We start from the raw sequence: 26,904 nt of genomic DNA on the forward strand, positions 1-26,904 counted from the left end.
ACAGCTGATTAACTGTAATCGAGATGCACTGCTCTTTGTGGTGAACTGCAAGTAGCAACCTGCAAATTTCCTGAGTTAAGATGAAGAGACAGATTAGGCAAAGTTACGAAAGGTGTTTATTTTTTTATTTATTTCTTCTGAAAACTGGGACCAAGTGCAAAACTCAACACAAAAACTGAGTTGTAAGCTTCTCACCATGAGACCCAGAATATCGTGGTTACATTTGAAGTGGCCACCACTTCATTACCTTCTCGATTAATTTAATACCTGTGTCTCATGTAAGGACCCATTTCAAATGCAAATGGATCTTCATGCAAAATTCTAGTTTATCAATTATTATTATAATTGATTTATTAGCAGACACCCTTATTCAGGGCAACTCACAAAACATACGAGCACTGTAAAATCAGTGTTGTTGTTTGCCACCGGACGGCCAGCAGAGCAGTCGCCTAGCTCATCTCAGCTCAGTATCGGATTTTCATGTGTTTACTAGTTTAGCTAAGAGATATGTATATTGCACCTGTATTGTATTAACAGCAGCGACTGTTTGTTAGTTAATCAGTCACTTACTTAGCGCACTTTGTCCTTAGATTGATGCGCAGGTTCTATAAATCAGAAGCAGTTACATTGTAGGCTGTTATTTCTTAGCAGATGCCCTTGTCCAGGGCGACTTAGAAAATATAATACAGTGCAGTTCAATGCATATTATTTAACATTGTTGTGAGCTATTGATCAGTGTAACTGTGTGTGGCCGCTGTTCTGCCAAACTGCGCTTCCCTATCAGGATGAGCTGCCCGGTATCTGAAGAAAATGGGCTACCGGTTGGAATGAGCTGCCCCGACCGAAAACATTAGGCAGCTTATCCTGTAAGACATAAAGGACACGTCAGGATGGGTTACATCTGTTTTTGTTTTTAACACTATACTGTATTTTCACTTAAAAACTGAGGCAGCTCATCCTGTTGGACAGAAGGTATCCATCAGAATAGGCTACCCTCTGTTTTTCAATACAATTACTGTATTAGAAGCCTTCAAACCCTTGGGAGCTCATCCTGCCATCTATGCGTAAATAGCAATTTGGTCGCTATGAAATGAGACTGACAAAATAATTTTAAATGTACATAATTACCAGCAGATTTATGGGCGTGTTCACTGCGCATGCGTACTTTCGCTAGGTACAAGTAGAATAGTCAGAACAACAGCACTGCCCTTGTCTGTATTCAGATCTAAAGTGGCCATGAATTGTATTATTAGCAGTCCTGCCTGGGAGGGATCGTGCCATGCGGACAGCCTTGTGGTTTTACGGTCCAATTTCAAATTTAAATTAGTTGGTTTCACCTTTAGTTTGCAGTGTTGTCGTTTTACACTGGACAGCTCAGCCCAGTATCATTGTGTTGTTTTTTTACACGTTTACTAGTTTAGTGAAGAGATATGTGACGATGGCAAAGAGGGGAACAATTGCCACCATCATGTGACCACACCTCCCCCCATTTCATTCCAGTGAGGAAAGATATTCCCCCTCTCCCCGCGCAGGCCTTGCCAAGATGCCAACTTACACACCAGAGTCAATAGGAGTTGCAAAAATTAATAGTTCATCAATTACCAGTGGTTTCCGGGCGGGGCACGTTGGCACTAAACTATAAGTTAAGCCTGTCCTGGCCCCTCGAAGGCCACCAGTGTCCATTCGAAATTGTAGTGAGTGGAGGTCTCTTGGCAGCACGGGGTCCCCGTTACGCTGTGTCGGCCTCCAGACCTGGCTCTGCAGTGCCTCCAATCCTGGGAAGGGAGAGAGAAACAAGTGAAGAAAAAGCAAACAAGTAGTGAAAATTAACAGAAGTAGTAAAACTAACACAATTGCAAGTATAAAACCACAACAAAACACTCCATATTAAAGGGAAAAAACACAATAATAAATACACCAGTTACTACACAACACAATCAACCCTCCTAACACATCTTGTAACAGATACATTGAGTGTTTACGTGGCTACTTGTTGAGCTAACATATATGTCGCAAGATATAATCTCAAGTGCCTGTGTGATCACAAAGAAATGACAGTTTATTAGCAGCATGGAGTGAAATCCAGTACAGAGACAATGACTGATACAGTTCATATCAGTGCATTAAACACTGTGATTCACAGACTAGTTACAATAAACTGAAGGATAATAATGTATTAATATTGTATGACAGCTGTGTGTGTGAATGTGTGCAGGACAATCCAGAGACAGTCAGTGTGAAGGAACACGATTCATTAACGTGTCCATTTACAAGATTAATTAATTAATAAATTAATACAGCAGATCTGGGTTTCCTCTAAAACATAAGGACTGGATTAATAAATGCGTCCATAAACGCCATGACTGAGACGCGCACTTTAGTTCAATTAAAGCTGCTATATTGTATCTGGATGATTAATCATCAAATGTGTGTATTTTGTTTCAACTGTATTACCCGGGTTAAGGACGTCTGATAAGTACATTATAAATAATACGGCAAAATCGTTTGCATTACAAATCTGTAGTAAGAGTAATAAGTGAAGGGAGTCACGCTGTGCATTTAAAATACATATATACCAGCTCAAATGATGACGATAATAATATCAATACATATTTGCTATTTATTTTATTATTGCACATGGAAACGTATTCTTATGTGAACATGCTTGTCTGAATATAATGTTGTCTCTACACGTTTAGCTCTTCCTAATATCTCTAACAGAAACGTGTATTTATTCGCTGTTTACAATCATGTAAAGCACAAAGAATAAAACAGACACAAAGTCCTCTCTCGTCAGGCTGTGTCGCTCATAGTGTTTCCTGTCTCTGTTTTTAACACGAACACAAACCAAACAGCGGCCTGGTTTTGTAGAAACAGCTCTGGGACTCCGGCACGACATGGCGTTTAACCCTTGTGTTGTCTTAAGGGTCAAAAATGACACGCCACTATGTTTAACAGCAGAGAAAACCACCTAAATTATATTTTTTCAACTTGAAATTTGATGACTTTTCCTAGAGTGACCACAACTTTAGAAAAAGGGAAACACTGCCTTTGTACATGTTTCCATGAAACACCAGGGTATAAAGATTGTCTTACGGTCATTTTTGACCCGGCAATTATAAAATCATTTACACACCACAAAAACCACAAAGACACACACAAACACACGCATACACTCGCACACACACACTGATAGTATGCCCATCAAGCCTGCAAAGTATGGCATCAAGATATGGGTGGCCTGTGACACACAATCCAGCTACGCTTGGAAGATGTCAGTCTACACTAGGAAGCCGACCAGTGGAGGCCCAGAAAAGAACCAGAGGATGCGGGTTGTGCTTGATGTGACAGAGGGGGCACAATGTCACGTGTGACAATTTCTTCACCTCTTATGAACTCGCAGCTCCTGAAGAGGAAGATCACCAGGGTTAGCACAGTTAGAAAGAACAAGTCTGAGCTCCCCCCTGCACTCCTCGCAACAAGGGGGAGAGAGGCCTTCACCCCCACCACCACTCTAGTTTCTTACCTCCCAAAGAGGAACTAGAATGTGGTCCTCCTGAGCACACTGCACAAAATGGCTGAGATCAGTGATTGTGAGGACAGGAAGCCAGCCATCATCCTGGGCTTCAACCACAAAACAGGAGGCGTGGACAACCTGGACAAGGTGATTGGAACTTACAGCTGCAGGAGGATGACTGGCCCCTGGTCATCTTCCATAACATCATTGATGTGTCCTCATACAATGCCATCGCGATATGGAACAAGATCAACCCTGCCTCGATGACTGATAAGCGGAACAAGAGGAGGGTGTTCCTGGAGCAGCTGGGAAAGGCAATTGTAACCCCACACATTCAAAGAAGGGAGCACCTCCCCTGCACAACAGCCTCTGCAGTGCTTGTGGAAGCTGTTCAGGAGGCTGAATCTTGTCCTGATCCACCTGAGGCTGCAGCTGGGGCAGGCAAGAGGAGAAGATGCCAATTCTGCCCCCCAAAGAAGGACTAAAACAAATACTATGTGCTGCACATGTGAGAAATACATCTGCAAATGCACACACACTTGCATACTGTCCCACATGTGCTAATTAGAGTTGATTGATTTATGTTCTTCATGTTTTTGTTTTGTATTTATTATTTTATTTTATTCTGATTTATTTTTGTTGTTTGTACACCTTGTGGATGGGGGCAATGGTTAGAAAAATGGAAGAAGACTTGTATTTTGTAGTTGAATATATAAGAATATATCACTATGTTGCCAAAAAACTACTTTCTGCACATTTCTGTTACATTCTTAGGCTATACAAGTGCTATCTCTTGCTAAAAAAATAATGTTTACACCTATGCAGTACCTTTAACAATAATAATAATAAACCTCTACTTTTGTAAAGAAAATAATTATGACAGGTGTGTTGTAATAAAAAAAACGAGTGGTGTCCACTGATTAAATGCAGTCTTTCTGCACTGTGGAGAGGGAAAACCCAGATATTCACAAAGTTTGTAATGAATGACAGATTGTTTCTTCATTCAAAATAGATGTGGGGTTTAAAATTCAATTAAACTGCTTTTTTAGGGGTTTAGTGAAGTCGGGTAATTTTTGACCCTTAGGACAAGGGTTAATACAGAATGTTAAGACTACACAAGGGCCAGTGGAACCGAGGCACACACGCACAGAGCACAGGTACTGAGGTGCTGTCTGACCTGGATGCTCTGGAGCAGCGCGGGGTCCTCGGGCACTCGGGGGTGGATGGCCACCACCACGTCCCTATAGCCGTTCTGGAGCAGCTCCACAGCAGAGCCGGGACACACAGACACCCACAGTGCACAGAGCAGCACTGCGGGGCCCAGCAACACAGCCCTGGACATCACCAATGACTGATTGATTGACACACCGACAGGTACACTGACTGAGACATTGACTGACCCACACACTGCCTGACTGTTACACTGCCTGACCGACTGACTGACAGATTGAGATACTCACTGATACACTGACAAACTGCTTCAGGCTTTTATATAGTGTGCTGCCTGCCTGGATTTTGTCCTCTCTTCCCACACTTAAAGACTAATTCCATGAAATAAGGTGTGGCTTTATTCCTTTACTTTTGGCTAATGGTGTAGTCACAAGTCTTGGTGCATGAAGGAACATGTATTTAAATTATATTTGACATTTTATATGAGAAGTGCGGGGGGGGGGATTGGGGAGGTTCAGGTGGCAAGGGAGCCACTTAGGAGAAGAATATGACTTATTTTTCTTTTATATTGCTGTACACAAATCAATCAGGTCTTAAGAGTCAGTTTAATGTAATAGAGTATGTATTTTCTAGTTATTTTCTGTATGGATCTGAACTTCTCTCATTGCCATAGTATGCATGGTTAACTATGCACCACACAGTCTCTTGATGTGCCAAAGCATGCATGGCTGGTTGGCTGTACAACTGTAGGTATATAAATTCTAGGGCTACATTTTAAAAACATTATATATTATAATTGCACAGAAGGTGGACTCCACTCAACTAATTACATGACTTGTAACACTGTAACTAATTACAGACAATTGGTTTCACCACAGCTCAGCAAGGTATGTAATAGCAAAGGGGGTTATTACTTCTGCATTCCATTATTTTCTGTTTTGTATTTGTAATTACTTTAGAACAATTTGCAAATTATAATTTTCACTTTGACATTATGGACATTTTCTGTGTTGATCAGTGGCAAAAACTGATTAAATCCAGTCTGATTTCATGTTGTAACAGTGAAATGTAGAAAATTCCAAGGGGGGTGAATACTTTTGAGAGCCACTGTATATTGAGCAAGAAATATCTTGAAAATCTTGGACAGCTGATTAACTGTAATCGAGATGCACTGCTCTTTGTGGTGAACTGCAAGTAGCAACCTGCAAATTTCCTGAGTTAAGATGAAGAGACAGATTAGGCAAAGTTATGAAAGGTGTTTATTTTTTTATTTATTTCTTCTGAAAACTGGGACCAAGTGCAAAACTCAACACAAAAACTGAGTTGTAAGCTTCTCACCATGAGACCCAGAATATCGTGGTTACATTTGAAGTGGCCACCACTTCATTACCTTCTCGATTAATTTAATACCTGTGTCTCATGTAAGGACCCATTTCAAATGCAAATGGATCTTCATGCAAAATTCTAGTTTATCAATTATTATTATAATTGATTTATTAGCAGACACCCTTATTCAGGGCAACTCACAAAACATACGAGCACTGTAAAATCAGTGTTGTTGTTTGCCACCGGACGGCCAGCAGAGCAGTCGCCTAGCTCATCTCAGCTCAGTATCGGATTTTCATGTGTTTACTAGTTTAGCTAAGAGATATGTATATTGCACCTGTATTGTATTAACAGCAGCGACTGTTTGTTAGTTAATCAGTCACTTACTTAGCGCACTTTGTCCTTAGATTGATGCGCAGGTTCTATAAATCAGAAGCAGTTACATTGTAGGCTGTTATTTCTTAGCAGATGCCCTTGTCCAGGGCGACTTAGAAAATATAATACAGTGCAGTTCAATGCATATTATTTAACATTGTTGTGAGCTATTGATCAGTGTAACTGTGTGTGGCCGCTGTTCTGCCAAACTGCGCTTCCCTATCAGGATGAGCTGCCCGGTATCTGAAGAAAATGGGCTACCGGTTGGAATGAGCTGCCCCGACCGAAAACATTAGGCAGCTTATCCTGTAAGACATAAAGGACACGTCAGGATGGGTTACATCTGTTTTTGTTTTTAACACTATACTGTATTTTCACTTAAAAACTGAGGCAGCTCATCCTGTTGGACAGAAGGTATCCATCAGAATAGGCTACCCTCTGTTTTTCAATACAATTACTGTATTAGAAGCCTTCAAACCCTTGGGAGCTCATCCTGCCATCTATGCGTAAATAGCAATTTGGTCGCTATGAAATGAGACTGACAAAATAATTTTAAATGTACATAATTACCAGCAGATTTATGGGCGTGTTCACTGCGCATGCGTACTTTCGCTAGGTACAAGTAGAATAGTCAGAACAACAGCACTGCCCTTGTCTGTATTCAGATCTAAAGTGGCCATGAATTGTATTATTAGCAGTCCTGCCTGGGAGGGATCGTGCCATGCGGACAGCCTTGTGGTTTTACGGTCCAATTTCAAATTTAAATTAGTTGGTTTCACCTTTAGTTTGCAGTGTTGTCGTTTTACACTGGACAGCTCAGCCCAGTATCATTGTGTTGTTTTTTTACACGTTTACTAGTTTAGTGAAGAGATATGTGACGATGGCAAAGAGGGGAACAATTGCCACCATCATGTGACCACACCTCCCCCCATTTCATTCCAGTGAGGAAAGATATTCCCCCTCTCCCCGCGCAGGCCTTGCCAAGATGCCAACTTACACACCAGAGTCAATAGGAGTTGCAAAAATTAATAGTTCATCAATTACCAGTGGTTTCCGGGCGGGGCACGTTGGCACTAAACTATAAGTTAAGCCTGTCCTGGCCCCTCGAAGGCCACCAGTGTCCATTCGAAATTGTAGTGAGTGGAGGTCTCTTGGCAGCACGGGGTCCCCGTTACGCTGTGTCGGCCTCCAGACCTGGCTCTGCAGTGCCTCCAATCCTGGGAAGGGAGAGAGAAACAAGTGAAGAAAAAGCAAACAAGTAGTGAAAATTAACAGAAGTAGTAAAACTAACACAATTGCAAGTATAAAACCACAACAAAACACTCCATATTAAAGGGAAAAAACACAATAATAAATACACCAGTTACTACACAACACAATCAACCCTCCTAACACATCTTGTAACAGATACATTGAGTGTTTACGTGGCTACTTGTTGAGCTAACATATATGTCGCAAGATATAATCTCAAGTGCCTGTGTGATCACAAAGAAATGACAGTTTATTAGCAGCATGGAGTGAAATCCAGTACAGAGACAATGACTGATACAGTTCATATCAGTGCATTAAACACTGTGATTCACAGACTAGTTACAATAAACTGAAGGATAATAATGTATTAATATTGTATGACAGCTGTGTGTGTGAATGTGTGCAGGACAATCCAGAGACAGTCAGTGTGAAGGAACACGATTCATTAACGTGTCCATTTACAAGATTAATTAATTAATAAATTAATACAGCAGATCTGGGTTTCCTCTAAAACATAAGGACTGGATTAATAAATGCGTCCATAAACGCCATGACTGAGACGCGCACTTTAGTTCAATTAAAGCTGCTATATTGTATCTGGATGATTAATCATCAAATGTGTGTATTTTGTTTCAACTGTATTACCCGGGTTAAGGACGTCTGATAAGTACATTATAAATAATACGGCAAAATCGTTTGCATTACAAATCTGTAGTAAGAGTAATAAGTGAAGGGAGTCACGCTGTGCATTTAAAATACATATATACCAGCTCAAATGATGACGATAATAATATCAATACATATTTGCTATTTATTTTATTATTGCACATGGAAACGTATTCTTATGTGAACATGCTTGTCTGAATATAATGTTGTCTCTACACGTTTAGCTCTTCCTAATATCTCTAACAGAAACGTGTATTTATTCGCTGTTTACAATCATGTAAAGCACAAAGAATAAAACAGACACAAAGTCCTCTCTCGTCAGGCTGTGTCGCTCATAGTGTTTCCTGTCTCTGTTTTTAACACGAACACAAACCAAACAGCGGCCTGGTTTTGTAGAAACAGCTCTGGGACTCCGGCACGACATGGCGTTTAACCCTTGTGTTGTCTTAAGGGTCAAAAATGACACGCCACTATGTTTAACAGCAGAGAAAACCACCTAAATTATATTTTTTCAACTTGAAATTTGATGACTTTTCCTAGAGTGACCACAACTTTAGAAAAAGGGAAACACTGCCTTTGTACATGTTTCCATGAAACACCAGGGTATAAAGATTGTCTTACGGTCATTTTTGACCCGGCAATTATAAAATCATTTACACACCACAAAAACCACAAAGACACACACAAACACACGCATACACTCGCACACACACACTGATAGTATGCCCATCAAGCCTGCAAAGTATGGCATCAAGATATGGGTGGCCTGTGACACACAATCCAGCTACGCTTGGAAGATGTCAGTCTACACTAGGAAGCCGACCAGTGGAGGCCCAGAAAAGAACCAGAGGATGCGGGTTGTGCTTGATGTGACAGAGGGGGCCCAATGTCACGTGTGACAATTTCTTCACCTCTTATGAACTCGCAGCTCCTGAAGAGGAAGATCACCAGGGTTAGCACAGTTAGAAAGAACAAGTCTGAGCTCCCCCCTGCACTCCTCGCAACAAGGGGGAGAGAGGCCTTCACCCCCACCACCACTCTAGTTTCTTACCTCCCAAAGAGGAACTAGAATGTGGTCCTCCTGAGCACACTGCACAAAATGGCTGAGATCAGTGATTGTGAGGACAGGAAGCCAGCCATCATCCTGGGCTTCAACCACAAAACAGGAGGCGTGGACAACCTGGACAAGGTGATTGGAACTTACAGCTGCAGGAGGATGACTGGCCCCTGGTCATCTTCCATAACATCATTGATGTGTCCTCATACAATGCCATCGCGATATGGAACAAGATCAACCCTGCCTCGATGACTGATAAGCGGAACAAGAGGAGGGTGTTCCTGGAGCAGCTGGGAAAGGCAATTGTAACCCCACACATTCAAAGAAGGGAGCACCTCCCCTGCACAACAGCCTCTGCAGTGCTTGTGGAAGCTGTTCAGGAGGCTGAATCTTGTCCTGATCCACCTGAGGCTGCAGCTGGGGCAGGCAAGAGGAGAAGATGCCAATTCTGCCCCCCAAAGAAGGACTAAAACAAATACTATGTGCTGCACATGTGAGAAATACATCTGCAAATGCACACACACTTGCATACTGTCCCACATGTGCTAATTAGAGTTGATTGATTTATGTTCTTCATGTTTTTGTTTTGTATTTATTATTTTATTTTATTCTGATTTATTTTTGTTGTTTGTACACCTTGTGGATGGGGGCAATGGTTAGAAAAATGGAAGAAGACTTGTATTTTGTAGTTGAATATATAAGAATATATCACTATGTTGCCAAAAAACTACTTTCTGCACATTTCTGTTACATTCTTAGGCTATACAAGTGCTATCTCTTGCTAAAAAAATAATGTTTACACCTATGCAGTACCTTTAACAATAATAATAATAAACCTCTACTTTTGTAAAGAAAATAATTATGACAGGTGTGTTGTAATAAAAAAAACGAGTGGTGTCCACTGATTAAATGCAGTCTTTCTGCACTGTGGAGAGGGAAAACCCAGATATTCACAAAGTTTGTAATGAATGACAGATTGTTTCTTCATTCAAAATAGATGTGGGGTTTAAAATTCAATTAAACTGCTTTTTTAGGGGTTTAGTGAAGTCGGGTAATTTTTTACCCTTAGGACAAGGGTTAATACAGAATGTTAAGACTACACAAGGGCCAGTGGAACCGAGGCACGCACGCACAGAGCACAGGTACTGAGGTGCTGTCTGACCTGGATGCTCTGGAGCAGCGCGGGGTCCTCGGGCACTCGGGGGTGGATGGCCACCACCACGTCCCTATAGCCGTTCTGGAGCAGCTCCACAGCAGAGCCGGGACACACAGACACCCACAGTGCACAGAGCAGCACTGCGGGGCCCAGCAACACAGCCCTGGACATCACCAATGACTGATTGATTGACACACCGACAGGTACACTGACTGAGACATTGACTGACCCACACACTGCCTGACTGTTACACTGCCTGACCGACTGACTGACAGATTGAGATACTCACTGATGCACTGACAAACTGCTTCAGGCTTTTATATAGTGTGCTGCCTGCCTGGATTTTGTCCTCTCTTCCCACACTTAAAGACTAATTCCATGAAATAAGGTGTGGCTTTATTCCTTTACTTTTGGCTAATGGTGTAGTCACAAGTCTTGGTGCATGAAGGAACATGTATTTAAATTATATTTGACATTTTATATGAGAAGTGCGGGGGGGGGGATTGGGGAGGTTCAGGTGGCAAGGGAGCCACTTAGGAGAAGAATATGACTTATTTTTCTTTTATATTGCTGTACACAAATCAATCAGGTCTTAAGAGTCAGTTTAATGTAATAGAGTATGTATTTTCTAGTTATTTTCTGTATGGATCTGAACTTCTCTCATTGCCATAGTATGCATGGTTAACTATGCACCACACAGTCTCTTGATGTGCCAAAGCATGCATGGCTGGTTGGCTGTACAACTGTAGGTATATAAATTCTAGGGCTACATTTTAAAAACATTATATATTATAATTGCACAGAAGGTGGACTCCACTCAACTAATTACATGACTTGTAACACTGTAACTAATTACAGACAATTGGTTTCACCACAGCTCAGCAAGGTATGTAATAGCAAAGGGGGTTATTACTTCTGCATTCCATTATTTTCTGTTTTGTATTTGTAATTACTTTAGAACAATTTGCAAATTATAATTTTCACTTTGACATTATGGACATTTTCTGTGTTGATCAGTGGCAAAAACTGATTAAATCCAGTCTGATTTCATGTTGTAACAGTGAAATGTAGAAAATTCCAAGGGGGGTGAATACTTTTGAGAGCCACTGTATATTGAGCAAGAAATATCTTGAAAATCTTGGACAGCTGATTAACTGTAATCGAGATGCACTGCTCTTTGTGGTGAACTGCAAGTAGCAACCTGCAAATTTCCTGAGTTAAGATGAAGAGACAGATTAGGCAAAGTTATGAAAGGTGTTTATTTTTTTATTTATTTCTTCTGAAAACTGGGACCAAGTGCAAAACTCAACACAAAAACTGAGTTGTAAGCTTCTCACCATGAGACCCAGAATATCGTGGTTACATTTGAAGTGGCCACCACTTCATTACCTTCTCGATTAATTTAATACCTGTGTCTCATGTAAGGACCCATTTCAAATGCAAATGGATCTTCATGCAAAATTCTAGTTTATCAATTATTATTATAATTGATTTATTAGCAGACACCCTTATTCAGGGCAACTCACAAAACATACGAGCACTGTAAAATCAGTGTTGTTGTTTGCCACCGGACGGCCAGCAGAGCAGTCGCCTAGCTCATCTCAGCTCAGTATCGGATTTTCATGTGTTTACTAGTTTAGCTAAGAGATATGTATATTGCACCTGTATTGTATTAACAGCAGCGACTGTTTGTTAGTTAATCAGTCACTTACTTAGCGCACTTTGTCCTTAGATTGATGCGCAGGTTCTATAAATCAGAAGCAGTTACATTGTAGGCTGTTATTTCTTAGCAGATGCCCTTGTCCAGGGCGACTTAGAAAATATAATACAGTGCAGTTCAATGCATATTATTTAACATTGTTGTGAGCTATTGATCAGTGTAACTGTGTGTGGCCGCTGTTCTGCCAAACTGCGCTTCCCTATCAGGATGAGCTGCCCGGTATCTGAAGAAAATGGGCTACCGGTTGGAATGAGCTGCCCCGACCGAAAACATTAGGCAGCTTATCCTGTAAGACATAAAGGACACGTCAGGATGGGTTACATCTGTTTTTGTTTTTAACACTATACTGTATTTTCACTTAAAAACTGAGGCAGCTCATCCTGTTGGACAGAAGGTATCCATCAGAATAGGCTACCCTCTGTTTTTCAATACAATTACTGTATTAGAAGCCTTCAAACCCTTGGGAGCTCATCCTGCCATCTATGCGTAAATAGCAATTTGGTCGCTATGAAATGAGACTGACAAAATAATTTTAAATGTACATAATTACCAGCAGATTTATGGGCGTGTTCACTGCGCATGCGTACTTTCGCTAGGTACAAGTAGAATAGTCAGAACAACAGCACTGCCCTTGTCTGTATTCAGATCTAAAGTGGCCATGAATTGTATTATTAGCAGTCCTGCCTGGGAGGGATCGTGCCATGCGGACAGCCTTGTGGTTTTACGGTCCAATTTCAAATTTAAATTAGTTGGTTTCACCTTTAGTTTGCAGTGTTGTCGTTTTACACTGGACAGCTCAGCCCAGTATCATTGTGTTGTTTTTTTACACGTTTACTAGTTTAGTGAAGAGATATGTGACGATGGCAAAGAGGGGAACAATTGCCACCATCATGTGACCACACCTCCCCCCATTTCATTCCAGTGAGGAAAGATATTCCCCCTCTCCCCGCGCAGGCCTTGCCAAGATGCCAACTTACACACCAGAGTCAATAGGAGTTGCAAAAATTAATAGTTCATCAATTACCAGTGGTTTCCGGGCGGGGCACGTTGGCACTAAACTATAAGTTAAGCCTGTCCTGGCCCCTCGAAGGCCACCAGTGTCCATTCGAAATTGTAGTGAGTGGAGGTCTCTTGGCAGCACGGGGTCCCCGTTATGCTGTGTCGGCCTCCAGACCTGGCTCTGCAGTGCCTCCAATCCTGGGAAGGGAGAGAGAAACAAGTGAAGAAAAAGCAAACAAGTAGTGAAAATTAACAGAAGTAGTAAAACTAACACAATTGCAAGTATAAAACCACAACAAAACACTCCATATTAAAGGGAAAAAACACAATAATAAATACACCAGTTACTACACAACACAATCAACCCTCCTAACACATCTTGTAACAGATACATTGAGTGTTTACGTGGCTACTTGTTGAGCTAACATATATGTCGCAAGATATAATCTCAAGTGCCTGTGTGATCACAAAGAAATGACAGTTTATTAGCAGCATGGAGTGAAATCCAGTACAGAGACAATGACTGATACAGTTCATATCAGTGCATTAAACACTGTGATTCACAGACTAGTTACAATAAACTGAAGGATAATAATGTATTAATATTGTATGACAGCTGTGTGTGTGAATGTGTGCAGGACAATCCAGAGACAGTCAGTGTGAAGGAACACGATTCATTAACGTGTCCATTTACAAGATTAATTAATTAATAAATTAATACAGCAGATCTGGGTTTCCTCTAAAACATAAGGACTGGATTAATAAATGCGTCCATAAACGCCATGACTGAGACGCGCACTTTAGTTCAATTAAAGCTGCTATATTGTATCTGGATGATTAATCATCAAATGTGTGTATTTTGTTTCAACTGTATTACCCGGGTTAAGGACGTCTGATAAGTACATTATAAATAATACGGCAAAATCGTTTGCATTACAAATCTGTAGTAAGAGTAATAAGTGAAGGGAGTCACGCTGTGCATTTAAAATACATATATACCAGCTCAAATGATGACGATAATAATATCAATACATATTTGCTATTTATTTTATTATTGCACATGGAAACGTATTCTTATGTGAACATGCTTGTCTGAATATAATGTTGTCTCTACACGTTTAGCTCTTCCTAATATCTCTAACAGAAACGTGTATTTATTCGCTGTTTACAATCATGTAAAGCACAAAGAATAAAACAGACACAAAGTCCTCTCTCGTCAGGCTGTGTCGCTCATAGTGTTTCCTGTCTCTGTTTTTAACACGAACACAAACCAAACAGCGGCCTGGTTTTGTAGAAACAGCTCTGGGACTCCGGCACGACATGGCGTTTAACCCTTGTGTTGTCTTAAGGGTCAAAAATGACACGCCACTATGTTTAACAGCAGAGAAAACCACCTAAATTATATTTTTTCAACTTGAAATTTGATGACTTTTCCTAGAGTGACCACAACTTTAGAAAAAGGGAAACACTGCCTTTGTTCATGTTTCCATGAAACACCAGGGTATAAAGATTGTCTTACGGTCATTTTTGACCCGGCAATTATAAAATCATTTACACACCACAAAAACCACAAAGACACACACAAACACACGCATACACTCGCACACACACACTGATAGTATGCCCATCAAGCCTGCAAAGTATGGCATCAAGATATGGGTGGCCTGTGACACACAATCCAGCTACGCTTGGAAGATGTCAGTCTACACTAGGAAGCCGACCAGTGGAGGCCCAGAAAAGAACCAGAGGATGCGGGTTGTGCTTGATGTGACAGAGGGGGCACAATGTCACGTGTGACAATTTCTTCACCTCTTATGAACTCGCAGCTCCTGAAGAGGAAGATCACCAGGGTTAGCACAGTTAGAAAGAACAAGTCTGAGCTCCCCCCTGCACTCCTCGCAACAAGGGGGAGAGAGGCCTTCACCCCCACCACCACTCTAGTTTCTTACCTCCCAAAGAGGAACTAGAATGTGGTCCTCCTGAGGACACTGCACAAAATGGCTGAGATCAGTGATTGTGAGGACAGGAAGCCAGCCATCATCCTGGGCTTCAACCACAAAACAGGAGGCGTGGACAACCTGGACAAGGTGATTGGAACTTACAGCTGCAGGAGGATGACTGGCCCCTGGTCATCTTCCATAACATCATTGATGTGTCCTCATACAATGCCATCGCGATATGGAACAAGATCAACCCTGCCTCGATGACTGATAAGCGGAACAAGAGGAGGGTGTTCCTGGAGCAGCTGGGAAAGGCAATTGTAACCCCACACATTCAAAGAAGGGAGCACCTCCCCTGCACAACAGCCTCTGCAGTGCTTGTGGAAGCTGTTCAGGAGGCTGAATCTTGTCCTGATCCACCTGAGGCTGCAGCTGGGGCAGGCAAGAGGAGAAGATGCCAATTCTGCCCCCCAAAGAAGGACTAAAACAAATACTATGTGCTGCACATGTGAGAAATACATCTGCAAATGCACACACACTTGCATACTGTCCCACATGTGCTAATTAGAGTTGATTGATTTATGTTCTTCATGTTTTTGTTTTGTATTTATTATTTTATTTTATTCTGATTTATTTTTGTTGTTTGTACACCTTGTGGATGGGGGCAATGGTTAGAAAAATGGAAGAAGACTTGTATTTTGTAGTTGAATATATAAGAATATATCACTATGTTGCCAAAAAACTACTTTCTGCACATTTCTGTTACATTCTTAGGCTATACAAGTGCTATCTCTTGCTAAAAAAATAATGTTTACACCTATGCAGTACCTTTAACAATAATAATAATAAACCTCTACTTTTGTAAAGAAAATAATTATGACAGGTGTGTTGTAATAAAAAAAACGAGTGGTGTCCACTGATTAAATGCAGTCTTTCTGCACTGTGGAGAGGGAAAACCCAGATATTCACAAAGTTTGTAATGAATGACAGATTGTTTCTTCATTCAAAATAGATGTGGGGTTTAAAATTCAATTAAACTGCTTTTTTAGGGGTTTAGTGAAGTCGGGTAATTTTTGACCCTTAGGACAAGGGTTAATACAGAATGTTAAGACTACACAAGGGCCAGTGGAACCGAGGCACGCACGCACAGAGCACAGGTACTGAGGTGCTGTCTGACCTGGATGCTCTGGAGCAGCGCGGGGTCCTCGGGCACTCGGGGATGGATGGCCACCACTACGTCCCTGCAGCTGTTCTGGAGCAGCTTCACAGCAGAGCCGGGACACACAGACACCCACACTGCACACAGCAGCACTGCGGGGCCCAGCAACACAGCCCTGTGTCACACACTGACACAGTGATCAAACTTTGAGACATGAGCAAAGCTACACTGAGAAAGTGACACAAGTGACTTGTCTTCTTCACTGTAGGATAAGCCCTTACGGTGGCTGTGCCATAGAGTTACACTGTCCTATGGGATCAGCTCGCCTGTCCTTGGCTTTACTGCTCTGGACCCTGGGGAATACCATGACTGACCAGTGTTTCTAAGGCATGTCTAGTGTGGTAGGGCTGGGTTTCACTCGGGCTCAGGTGTCGTAAAGCACAGAGGAGGCAGATTGAGCCCCATAGGAGCTGCTGTAGAACTGAGGTGCAAAGCACATTGATAACGTGGTAAACATGCCCAGATTCCTCCTGTACATGTCCCAAGGTGCACTTGCTCAAACATGGAGTACTGGGCTGGAACTTTGCAACAGTTGCTTGCAGAAACATTGTGATCACCTCACATTGATTGGAAGTGGGCAGCACAGAGTGTAGGTGTGGCCAGGACATTGCTCATGTGCTTACTCTGAAACTGGTCCCCCTCCTTATAACTTGCACATGATTTGTAATTTATCCCCACTCGCATTTATGTATTTCTTGTTACAGCCAATCCTCTATAAAGCAAACAAATATCTTTAACACCACAACTTTAACACATTTAACAACAATACTCACTGTTTCTGCTGTACTTACAGTGGCTGGCTAGAGTTGGGTACAGGAGAGAAGGGGAGTTTTGACCTGTAAGATGGTAGATAAAAATGCTCCAGAGAGCATGCAAGTGTGGTGAGTTTCTTGTGTCGTTGGTTATAGGGCCTGTCTCGGGGACGAGCTCCTACACATCCAACACCCATTTTTTTGCCAGCACACACATACTAAGTTTTTGTCTGAGTTTTGTAATTTGTTTTTAATACATTTTCATTTTCTTCTGTGGGAGTTTTTATTTTTTCCACACTGTTGCCACAAAGTCATGTGATGTCAAAGTCTGGGAGACTATACAAAAACTCCCTTTGTCTGGGAGTCTAATTTATTTTGGCATGAGCATTGTACATTAAACATATTCATTTCCTCACATCCCTGCCTACACATTCCTTTAACGTACCTGACCTTGGGTGATACCATTATTACATGCTGGTGTAAATCCCCTCTCAAATATTTATTGCATGAGAAATTCAAAGAAACAGGAAATTCCAGACAAATTCACTGACTGACTTCCTTCCCCTTGGACCCCCTTCTCCAACAGCACCTCTCAGTTACTCCATTGATTTTTTTTCTCTTATTAAGCATCATGCCATTTTATTTTTAAGTCTGATTATTCTAAGATAATTGGATCCACAAAACATGATGGGAGTCTCGGGACAAAGTGCTCATATCATTAAGATTAATTAGGAGCAGTGAAGGAGCTGAGAGCTGGGCTGCAGCAACAAGCTGAAGACACTGTGCGCCCCCCACACACCCCTCTTGACACTGGAGCCAGACTGACACCACTCCTCTAGGCCTGTAGCGCTGACAGTGGACCGATACTGTTGTGACACTAATGTAATGAAGTGAATTAGCACAGCTAGGACAGGGCCACACATCTGCTGTCTCACTACAAACACTGCAGGTACAGGAGCCAGCTCATGCACCTCCCGTGCAACACAGGAGCAGTCAACACCTGCTAATTAGCACAGCTAACGCAGGGCAACTGCAGCTCTTACGGTGTTGGGATAAATTAACTCTCTACACAGTGGGGCATGAGAGCCAGCTCAAGTGCCCTCCGCTGAAGACAGCAGCAGCAGTCTCCTGCTCAATGGTTCACAGCCAGAGCGGGCCACAGACCTGCTGATAAAGAAACTATATACACACTGAGGCAGCAGTGGGTGCAGACTGGGAGTAGAGACCAGGAGCCAGATCACACAGGCTACTGGGGCGTGTTGTACTATTGGGATCAAATCTTGATCTTGATCTCAATTGTGTTGTACTAATAATGCTTTTCCACTGACAAGGTGCCGGTGCTGGAGCCACTGCTTGGCCTGGGAAGCAGGTGATATTTTTGCGAACCGGAACGCTTTTCCACCAATTTTGGAACCGAACGCTGATGTCACTGGTGTGGGCATTCCCAAGCGCGGAGTAGAAGAGAAACACAGTAATAATAATCAGCACCGAGGACTGCGACGTCAAACCCTATTATACATCACAATCAAACTCATTCAGCGTCACACACGGCACAGATACACTGTAGAAAAACAACACAAAAAAATGGGAGATCATATGTAGACAAGAAGTAACGAAAATACAACTATACTATACTATACGAATATGCTAAGATAACTCAGCTTTTTATTTTTATTTATTTGTATTGATGCATTAAGGGATTTACACCGATTCGCTATTTCAGACACTTTTACTGTATTGAATAAAATCCAAGTTAGAGTTAACATGCATTCGTCCCATTTTCATTAATTTTGTGGTGTATTTTTACTTTTATTCTTGTTTAAAAAATAGTGCCTATAGGCTGGCCTATTGATTATGGATGCGGCTGTTTTGGGGGTATTTGTGGTGCAGTCGCGGGCAGATCAATAAACTGTCGGAGATCTCAGGTGATGTTAATAGTTTGATGGGAAATTGTGCTTTTTGATGAAGTCTGGGATGATGGTCCCAAATCACTGTTACATTGTCCCTGTTGCCAGACACGCAGCGATGCTCTTGTGTTTTGAAAGTCACCCTGGATAAGAGCGTCTGCTAACAAATACATACTACTACTACTACTACTACTACTACTACTACTACTACTACTACTACTAATAATAATAATAATAATAATAATGATAATAATAATAATAATAATAATAATAATAATAATAATAATAATAATAATAATAATAATCCATTGTCAGCACTGCTGGCGTGTGAGCACAAAGTGCATCACTGTAACAGATCTCACTGTGTATTTGATCTCTTACTGTACAATATGTATGTTTTGTGTAATCCGCCCTGTGCTAAGAAAATGAATTTATTCATACATGATTAATCATACGCAAACCAACCCAAGACACGTGACTCGTAGGGGCGCTGGATTCGGAGTCACACCGGACCAGATAATGACCAGTTCATTAACAAACCACATTTCTGTTCAACCTATAGTCGCATTAACTCCCATCATCATAATCTCGCTGTAACACAGCTTTCCTCTCACAGAAGTTGAGCTCAGTCTTCTTGTTACTGTAGTGTCTCTGAAAGACACTCAATTTTTATCAAATCTCTCCTCACTGCTCTCGTCTCTGCTGGCATTTTAAACATGGCGGCTGCGCTCCGGCGAATCACTGTCTGTGGAGACGACTTAACCCCGCCCCCGCCCTGACGTCACGGGTTCTTTGGTTCCAGACCAGCAAGTTTTTGGTGCCAGAAAAAGCGGCTCCGTGCGGCCGGGAGACGGGTCTTCTGCGGGGGAAAGCAAGGAGCGGATCCAGATTAGCCACCGACTCCGAACCGGCATGGCCTCCTTGTCGGTGGAAAAGCACTATAAATGGATCAGGGCTCAATCTGAGCTCAGATCCAAGCTCATAAATAAGCCTGCTTTTCATCAGGATCAGAGCTTGCTTCGACTTTTTAAAATGCAGGAACTCTGTAGACTTAATCCAGTTCACCGGCATCAAAAACGCAGACCACGGGTATGTAAAGACAGGCAAAAGCCTTTAGAGGTTTTTCGGGAGGAAGACTTATGAAAGGGGTATAGATTAACAGCATGAAGCATTATACCTCACAGACATAATTGATCCTGTTTAAGGACCTTCATCGAAGCACAGTCATAGACTACCAAAACGTTTGAAGCTGTTAGCCTCTACACTCCATAGTTTTAAGACCTTTCTTAAAAATCACCTTTTTAAAGAGCTGTTAAGGATCTCAGTTGCAAGTTTAAAATACTGTAACGACCCGCCAGGGGTTCTCGTGTCCTGGCGAGATGGAGAATTGAACCCCAGTTTCCTGTGCCGCAATGCAATGATCTTACCGCATCCCGAAAAGGCCCAGGCCTCTAAGTGAGGCTCGAGATCGCTACAATACTTGAGTTGCTGCTGCAGTGATGCCTGTTTGATCTTGTCTGTTTTGACTGTTTGAGTTGTAGCGCTATTGGGTATGAGAAAAGCGAGTTATAAATACAATTTATTATTGTCAAATTGTTATTATATTATATTATTTTTGTAGTTGAGGAGTTAAACAACAGTGGCAGCTTGTGAGACACACACCAGTGCAAGAAACTGGAAAGGTTGTAGTGTGGTTTTAACAGATCCAATGGGCAATGTCCTTGACAGACAACTTTTCAGTTTAAGGTCTAATTAATGTAATGTTTAATTAATAAACACATAAAGGTATTAGTTAATAACTAACTAAAAAACACACAGAGAGAGACAAATGTTGAGAATTGGTACATGAACTGCACTATTTGTGCAGCCAGCTGACACAGGTTTGTGTTATAAACAAACACACAGATAACTCTCATGACACGATGTTCCAAAGGCGAAATGGCAAAAGAGGAAGTAGAAAGGGACCTGTTTTGAGTGATGTGCACAGGGGACAATGGCAGCTTTGATACAGGGATGTGTCAATTGAGTTCCAATGCAAATGTGCTAAAATTCCTGCCCCCTTGGGCAGTGCCTCTGATTTGAAAGATAACCTAATACTGTGTTATGCCCGCTAGGCTATTTTGTCTGATATAATGATGCAGGCTTAACAATATTTTGAATTGCTGTATTTTAGCTAAGTTGAATTTGTAATGATTGCCTTGTACTTCTCTGTATTTTGCACTTATGATTGTAAGTCGCCCTGGATAAGGGCATCTCCTAAGAAATAAAAAAAAATAATAATAATAATAATAATAATTAAAAAAAAAAAAAAAATAATATATTGTTTTTTTCAGAGGGTTAAGTAACTTGTAATGTGCTTATATATGTACCGTGCCATCCCAGTCCCATTGTGCATTGCACTCTGCTGCCTTTGCCCTGGCTGCAGTCCACCCTATGGCACAACTTTGCTGCCCACTGGAGGCGGTGTTCTCTCGGCTAAGAGGGTGCAGGCACAGAGGGCAGAGGCAATGCGACCCTGGGGTCTGTGACTCCTTCCTCCTGCCCGTCCGGGGCATCCGAGCGGATGGTCAGGGATTTGAGAGCCTGTGGCTGCCCATCTTCTGCCCACACTGCCAAAAGCTCCTATGTGGCCGGTCAGGGCAGGCGCACCTCCGTGAAGTTGGCATCCCATGTGTTCAGAAAAGGAATAAAAATATATGCATTAATTTGTGCTGCATTTGTGCTGGTTTGTGCCGCACTAATCATCGTTTGTGCCAGTATAATTCCCGAGATATAAAGATTATATTTTATGAGCTGCGACGTCACTCTGCACCCCATCTACATCCAAATCACCCCAAAATAGTCCCTTTCGTTCATGTTACATTAGTGCCGGTTTGTGCCGTGTTTGTTTTCATCAGTGCAGTTATAGTTTTTTAGATATTATTTTTTAAATTATCAGTGATGACGTCACCTAGCACCCCATTAAACTCCAAATGGATCCGAAGTGGTGTCATTCATTTGTGCTACGTTTGTGCTGTTTTTTTGCAGCAAAAATAATTGTTTGTATCAACATGATTCTGGAGATATTACACATTATATTTTTAATCACTTAACAGTGGTCTCTGTCCTTTATGTTACGATTGTGCCGATTTGTGCTGTACAATGCAGGGGCTGTTTTGGCCATATCCAGTGCAGTGCAATTAAACAACAGGGTCTTTACTTGGCTGAATACAACAATGCAGGAGAGGATCCCGAGCTCCCCCAGATCTTGTATTTGCCAGTTCTTAAAGGCTTCCTCCCTGCCCCTCTGATGGACCTCCAGATTGACATAATCCCTCACTAGTACCATTCCCCTCCGCGTGATGACAACTGTGTCCAGCTCCTGCTTATTGAACAGATGTTCCGTCCCTCCCACAGGGCCTGTTTCACTGCGCAGATGACACGCCACCAGCACCTCAGGGTTGGAGATGTAATTCCCCATACAGGATCTGCTGGGCGGTCGCCTGCACAGGAACGGCAAACCTGTGGAGGAACGGAGAAAACAGGAGCCAGACCCTGCAGGCAGTGGGGCAATCCCTAAAGATATGAGCTCTCCGTCTCCTTCCCCAGGCAACCCTTGTAGACATCTTTCTGCGTATTTGTGAAGCAAACGTGCGTAGCGTTAGCCCAGATAAACCGTCAGGTTTCGGGAGGGAAATCTTCTATCCGGCTGGTCTCCTGGGTAGATCTCATCTGACTACAGATGGTCTTATAATCCCAGGAGGCCAGCGCGACTTTATGGAGGCCTACTTCGAGCGCAAAGGCTCATAGCGCCCTGTAGAACGGCGGGGGATCCCACGAGTGTGGCCTGGTGTTATCCATGGCATAGAGGCCGAATGGTCTCAGGCTGCTGGCAAAGTAAAAGCGGTTCATAAAACTCACTTTCTTGCCAGCAGCCTGGATGTTCTTGACCACATAGGCCAGCCCATGCGCCTTTATCAGCCGCACAAAGTCCGGGACCCCCCTGCCTCCGCCCAGGGTGCCCTTCACCATCTGCACTCTTTTCAGCCTCTCCATTTTGCTCCCCCAGACAAACCGAAATATAATTCGGGTCACTAATTTTGCGATGACCTTGTCTGGGGGGAAGATCATTCCTACCTAGAGAAGTATCGGGAAGAGGATGGCCTTTACGACCAGCACCTTACCAGCCATCGTCAAGGTCCTTGTGCTCCAGCCGTGGATCTTCCTTTGGACCTTAGATATGGCCTCCCAGCTCCGGGTGCCCGTGTTGGTCCCGTCGATCGTGATCCCCAGAACCTTGATAGACGGCTTCACAGGAAACACGGTCGGTGGGCCCCGGCCGACATGCCATGCCCTGGAGAGGTAGACCTCGCTCTTGGCCTTGTTAACAGCGGCCCCCGTCGCCCTGCAGAAGCCATCCAGCAGTTCCTCAACCCTTAAGTTGCTCTCCGCCGGAACCCGGGAGATGGAAACCTGTCACCCGGACGTCCCGGCGGATTGCCTGCATGAACGGCTCCAAACAGAGGACGTACAGCAGGGCCGACAGGGGACAACCCTGTCGGACCCCCGACCTGACCGGAAATGGTTCGGTCAGGTGGCGGTTCATGAGGACCCTGCTGCTTAGGCCGCTGTAGATGATCTTAACCCACTTCCTCAGGCCAAGAGCGAGACCCATCCTCTCCATGACGAGCTGCAGGTATTCGTGGCCCACTCTGTCGAAGGCTTTCTCCTGGTCCAGGCTGATTAGGACCAGGGGAAGCCCTCTCTCGTTCGAGTAGGCCACGACATCCATGAGCAGCATGGCGTTGTCGGCCACCGATCTCCCCCGGGCACCGCAGACCTGGTCGGGACCCACGACTTGAGGGAGTGGCCGCTGCAGCCGGAGCGTCAGTGCTTTGGCCAGTATCTTGTAGTCGGTGCACAGGAAGCTGACTGGCCGCCAGTTTCTCAGATCCTTTGGATCTCCCTTCTTATGAAGAAGAGAGAGGATACTCTGGAAAGGTAGACCTCACTCTTGGGCTTATTGACAGCAGCACTTAGAAGTGTTAGAACTAGGCAGAGACAGAGACGCAAACAGTGGTGAATAGTCAGGGGATCCCCATTGGGGCAGACCAACAGAATTAGGGTGAACAGACTGGACGACACATAGGCAAGTCACAGTAGGTGAGGGGACACACATAGACAGACACAAACCCCAACAACAATAACCCAACAACACAATAACCCCAAACACAACAATAAACAGGCAAACAACACAGACAATGTGATCCACATGTACTGCACTGCATTCTGTGATGCTGCCCCAACAGTTCTCCATTAGTCCTGCAGATTGCTGCAGCAGGCATGCTACAATATCAAACCCAGTCAGTCCGTTCCTTTGGCATCAAGCTATCCAGACTCCAATTGCATTGGGCGGCTAGCCAAGTTCTATGAATTGTAATGGTATTAAAAAGAAAGAAAGAATATTCCAGACCATGGGCTCATAAGAGTCTATATTAATCTATACAGTAGATGATGCAATTAGATTATATAAATATTGACTACCACTGAAAACTGTAAAGCTGCGATTTCTAATCATGTATCATCCTGCAATTCTTGATAACCCTAGATGCTGCCATGGCTGCTAATAAAGCCCAGGGACAGCAGGAGTGGCATAGCTGAGATGGACCTACTAGGGGCTGAGGATGGGGTTGTCACAGTGGCTTTGCGTGCTTCCCTGGCAAAGTTGAAGTTGGCAATGGAGGACATGGGGGAGGTGTGTTTGGCGTCATCAGAAGCACGCAGAGTGAAGAACAGCACAGACTGGTTGGTGGCGGGCAGCATGGTCAGGGGCAGCTGCAGGGTCTGCTTCTGCCCGGCCGGGACGACAGAGAGGGAGGAGGTGTTGAGGCTGTAGGCCTGGGAGAAGTTGTCCCGCAGGGCATCGGGGGTGGGGCTCATGCGCACGTCATAGCTGGAGACTGGGGAGGGGGGGTAATGGAGTGAAGAACAGATTCATTAGGAGGGGAGACAAAGAGAGAGAGAAAGAGAGAGAGCAGAATCCTTCAGTAACAGACTCATTGGCATGACCTTGTTATGTACGACAGTATGTAAATGTAAAAGGTGGCCGTTACCAATGGTTTTTGCTACAGTAAAAAATTAAAGTGAGCGAGTGTGTGAGCAGCAGCAGCAACACGTTAATAAAGGTTTCTGGGAAACTTGAGCTCTCGACTGTGATGCGAGTTATTAAGCAAGCTTACTCAAGCTTAGTTTTAAAGATAATAGGCCTATTGCTCAAAACATTTCCTCTCCCTCTGTTTGTCTCCCTCCATTTATATTTCTCTATCCCTCGCCCCGTCTCTTTGTCTCTATCCCTCTGTTTCTCCTGGTGCTCTCTTTATTTCCCTCACTCTCTCTCTCTCTCTCTCTCTCTATATATATATATATATATATATATATATCCTTCTCTCACCAGTGCCCATGTTGTAGTCGTCCCCGGGGGCCGTCCACTGCAGGAGGACGCTGCCATCAAGCAGTGAGGCGGTCAGATCGGTCACTCTGGACGGGGGGAAGTTGTCTTGGGGCACATCTGGCACTCTTGTTACCTTCACTGTTCCCCCCATCGCACTGCGGCTAAAATCACCTGGACCTTTGTGATTCGGTTGATCGAATTCCACGCTGCGTCGCACCCGCCCTGTGTGGTACAAAGACGTCAGAGAGGCACAGAGACAGACAGATGCACTTAACGGGCCCAATTGGTCACTCGGCAATAGGTGAGCCATAGTGTTAGTGGGAACTTTTGGGTGTAGTGTAATTGTGTGACTGTATGCAAGTGTGTGTGGCCAGCATCTAGGTGTGAGCGTGCATGTGCAGTGTGTATTGGTGTCCTTGTCAGTGTCTGTCAGCACGTGTGTGTCAGGTGGAGTCGGCGTGTTCGACTGTATCAGTGTCAGTGTGTAACAGTTAGAGGGTGCAATGTGTGTGAGTGTGTCAGGATGTGATCCAAATTTAATTCTTGCTCCCTACACCCTACTGCCCTTTGAAAAGTGATCACTTCAAACAGGACTTCAATATCATGATTTACTGATTCACTGAAAAAGCATCATCATTTGTCAGCACTAGAGTTCTCTAGTATTTTGTTCTGGAATATGTGGAGTAACTAATGTATTTATACATTTTACTTTAAGATTGTCTTTAAAAATTGAAAAACAAGCTTTGTCTCCATCTTTGATTTATTTATTAATCTATGTGGGGCAATGAAAATATTCACATGGGTTATCTTTCAAGTTGGAAGCACTGCCCAAGGGGGAGAGGTTTCTGCAAACTTCCATTGGAACCCGATCGAAACATCACTCTATCAAAGCTGCCATTGGCCACTGCGCTCGTCAGTCAGAACAGGTCCCTTCCCACTTCCTGTTCTATAAAATGTGATGTCAGTGCATGTTCGTCCTCTTTTGCCTCTTTGCTGGACTCAGGAATGTAAGCTCTCTGTGTCTGTTTTTTTAATAAACATTCAAACTGCGTATTTCGGCTGGCTGGCTCACTTCATAGTGTTGTTCACCACCGTTTTCGCTACACATCGTCTCTGTCTTGTGTGTGTTTAGTTATTATTGATAGCTAATCCCGATTCTGTCCTGTCCGTGCACTGGAAGTCTGGCTGTGCTTTCTGATTCAGTTTCGTTCACAAGAAGAGCCATTTTAAAAATAATAGTCGTGTTTATATAGCTCTATATATATTCTCTCGGTTCGCCAAGAACGAGCACTACTAACCTCCCGGTCCATGCGTGCGTGCCTCAGTTTTAGATCCCACTACGGCTGGTGGTCTACTACACTCGACCCCTGTGGACCCCGGACTCCGCATCACCTGGTGTCCCCAGAAACCCCGGCACAC

General features: G+C 43.3%; 1 protein-coding gene across 3 annotated transcripts in view; it reads right to left on the reverse strand.

Annotated features, from left to right (window-relative positions):
• Window positions 1–103: 103 nt before the first annotated feature.
• The window catches only part of LOC136767739 (calcium-activated chloride channel regulator 1), a 51,082-nt gene continuing 24,281 nt past the window's right edge, over window positions 104–26,904 (reverse strand). The window contains exons 13-17 of one of the 3 annotated variants that reach the window (XM_066721690.1): window positions 25,486–25,707; window positions 24,707–24,994; window positions 13,263–13,435; window positions 7,433–7,605; window positions 104–1,775 (exon numbers count right to left, since the gene is read on the reverse strand). In XM_066721690.1, coding sequence (XP_066577787.1) covers window positions 7,474–7,605; window positions 13,263–13,435; window positions 24,707–24,994; window positions 25,486–25,707 — 815 coding nt within the window. In that variant the 3' untranslated portion in view covers window positions 104–1,775; window positions 7,433–7,473. Of the gene's footprint in view, window positions 1,776–5,928; window positions 7,606–13,262; window positions 13,436–20,802; window positions 24,086–24,706; window positions 24,995–25,485; window positions 25,708–26,904 lie in introns of those variants that run through there. The other 2 variants (XM_066721689.1, XM_066721691.1) reach the window with 2 other exon arrangements.

Source organism: Amia ocellicauda, chromosome 14 (assembly GCF_036373705.1).
Source record: "Amia ocellicauda isolate fAmiCal2 chromosome 14, fAmiCal2.hap1, whole genome shotgun sequence".
Lineage (NCBI taxonomy): Eukaryota > Metazoa > Chordata > Actinopteri > Amiiformes > Amiidae > Amia > Amia ocellicauda.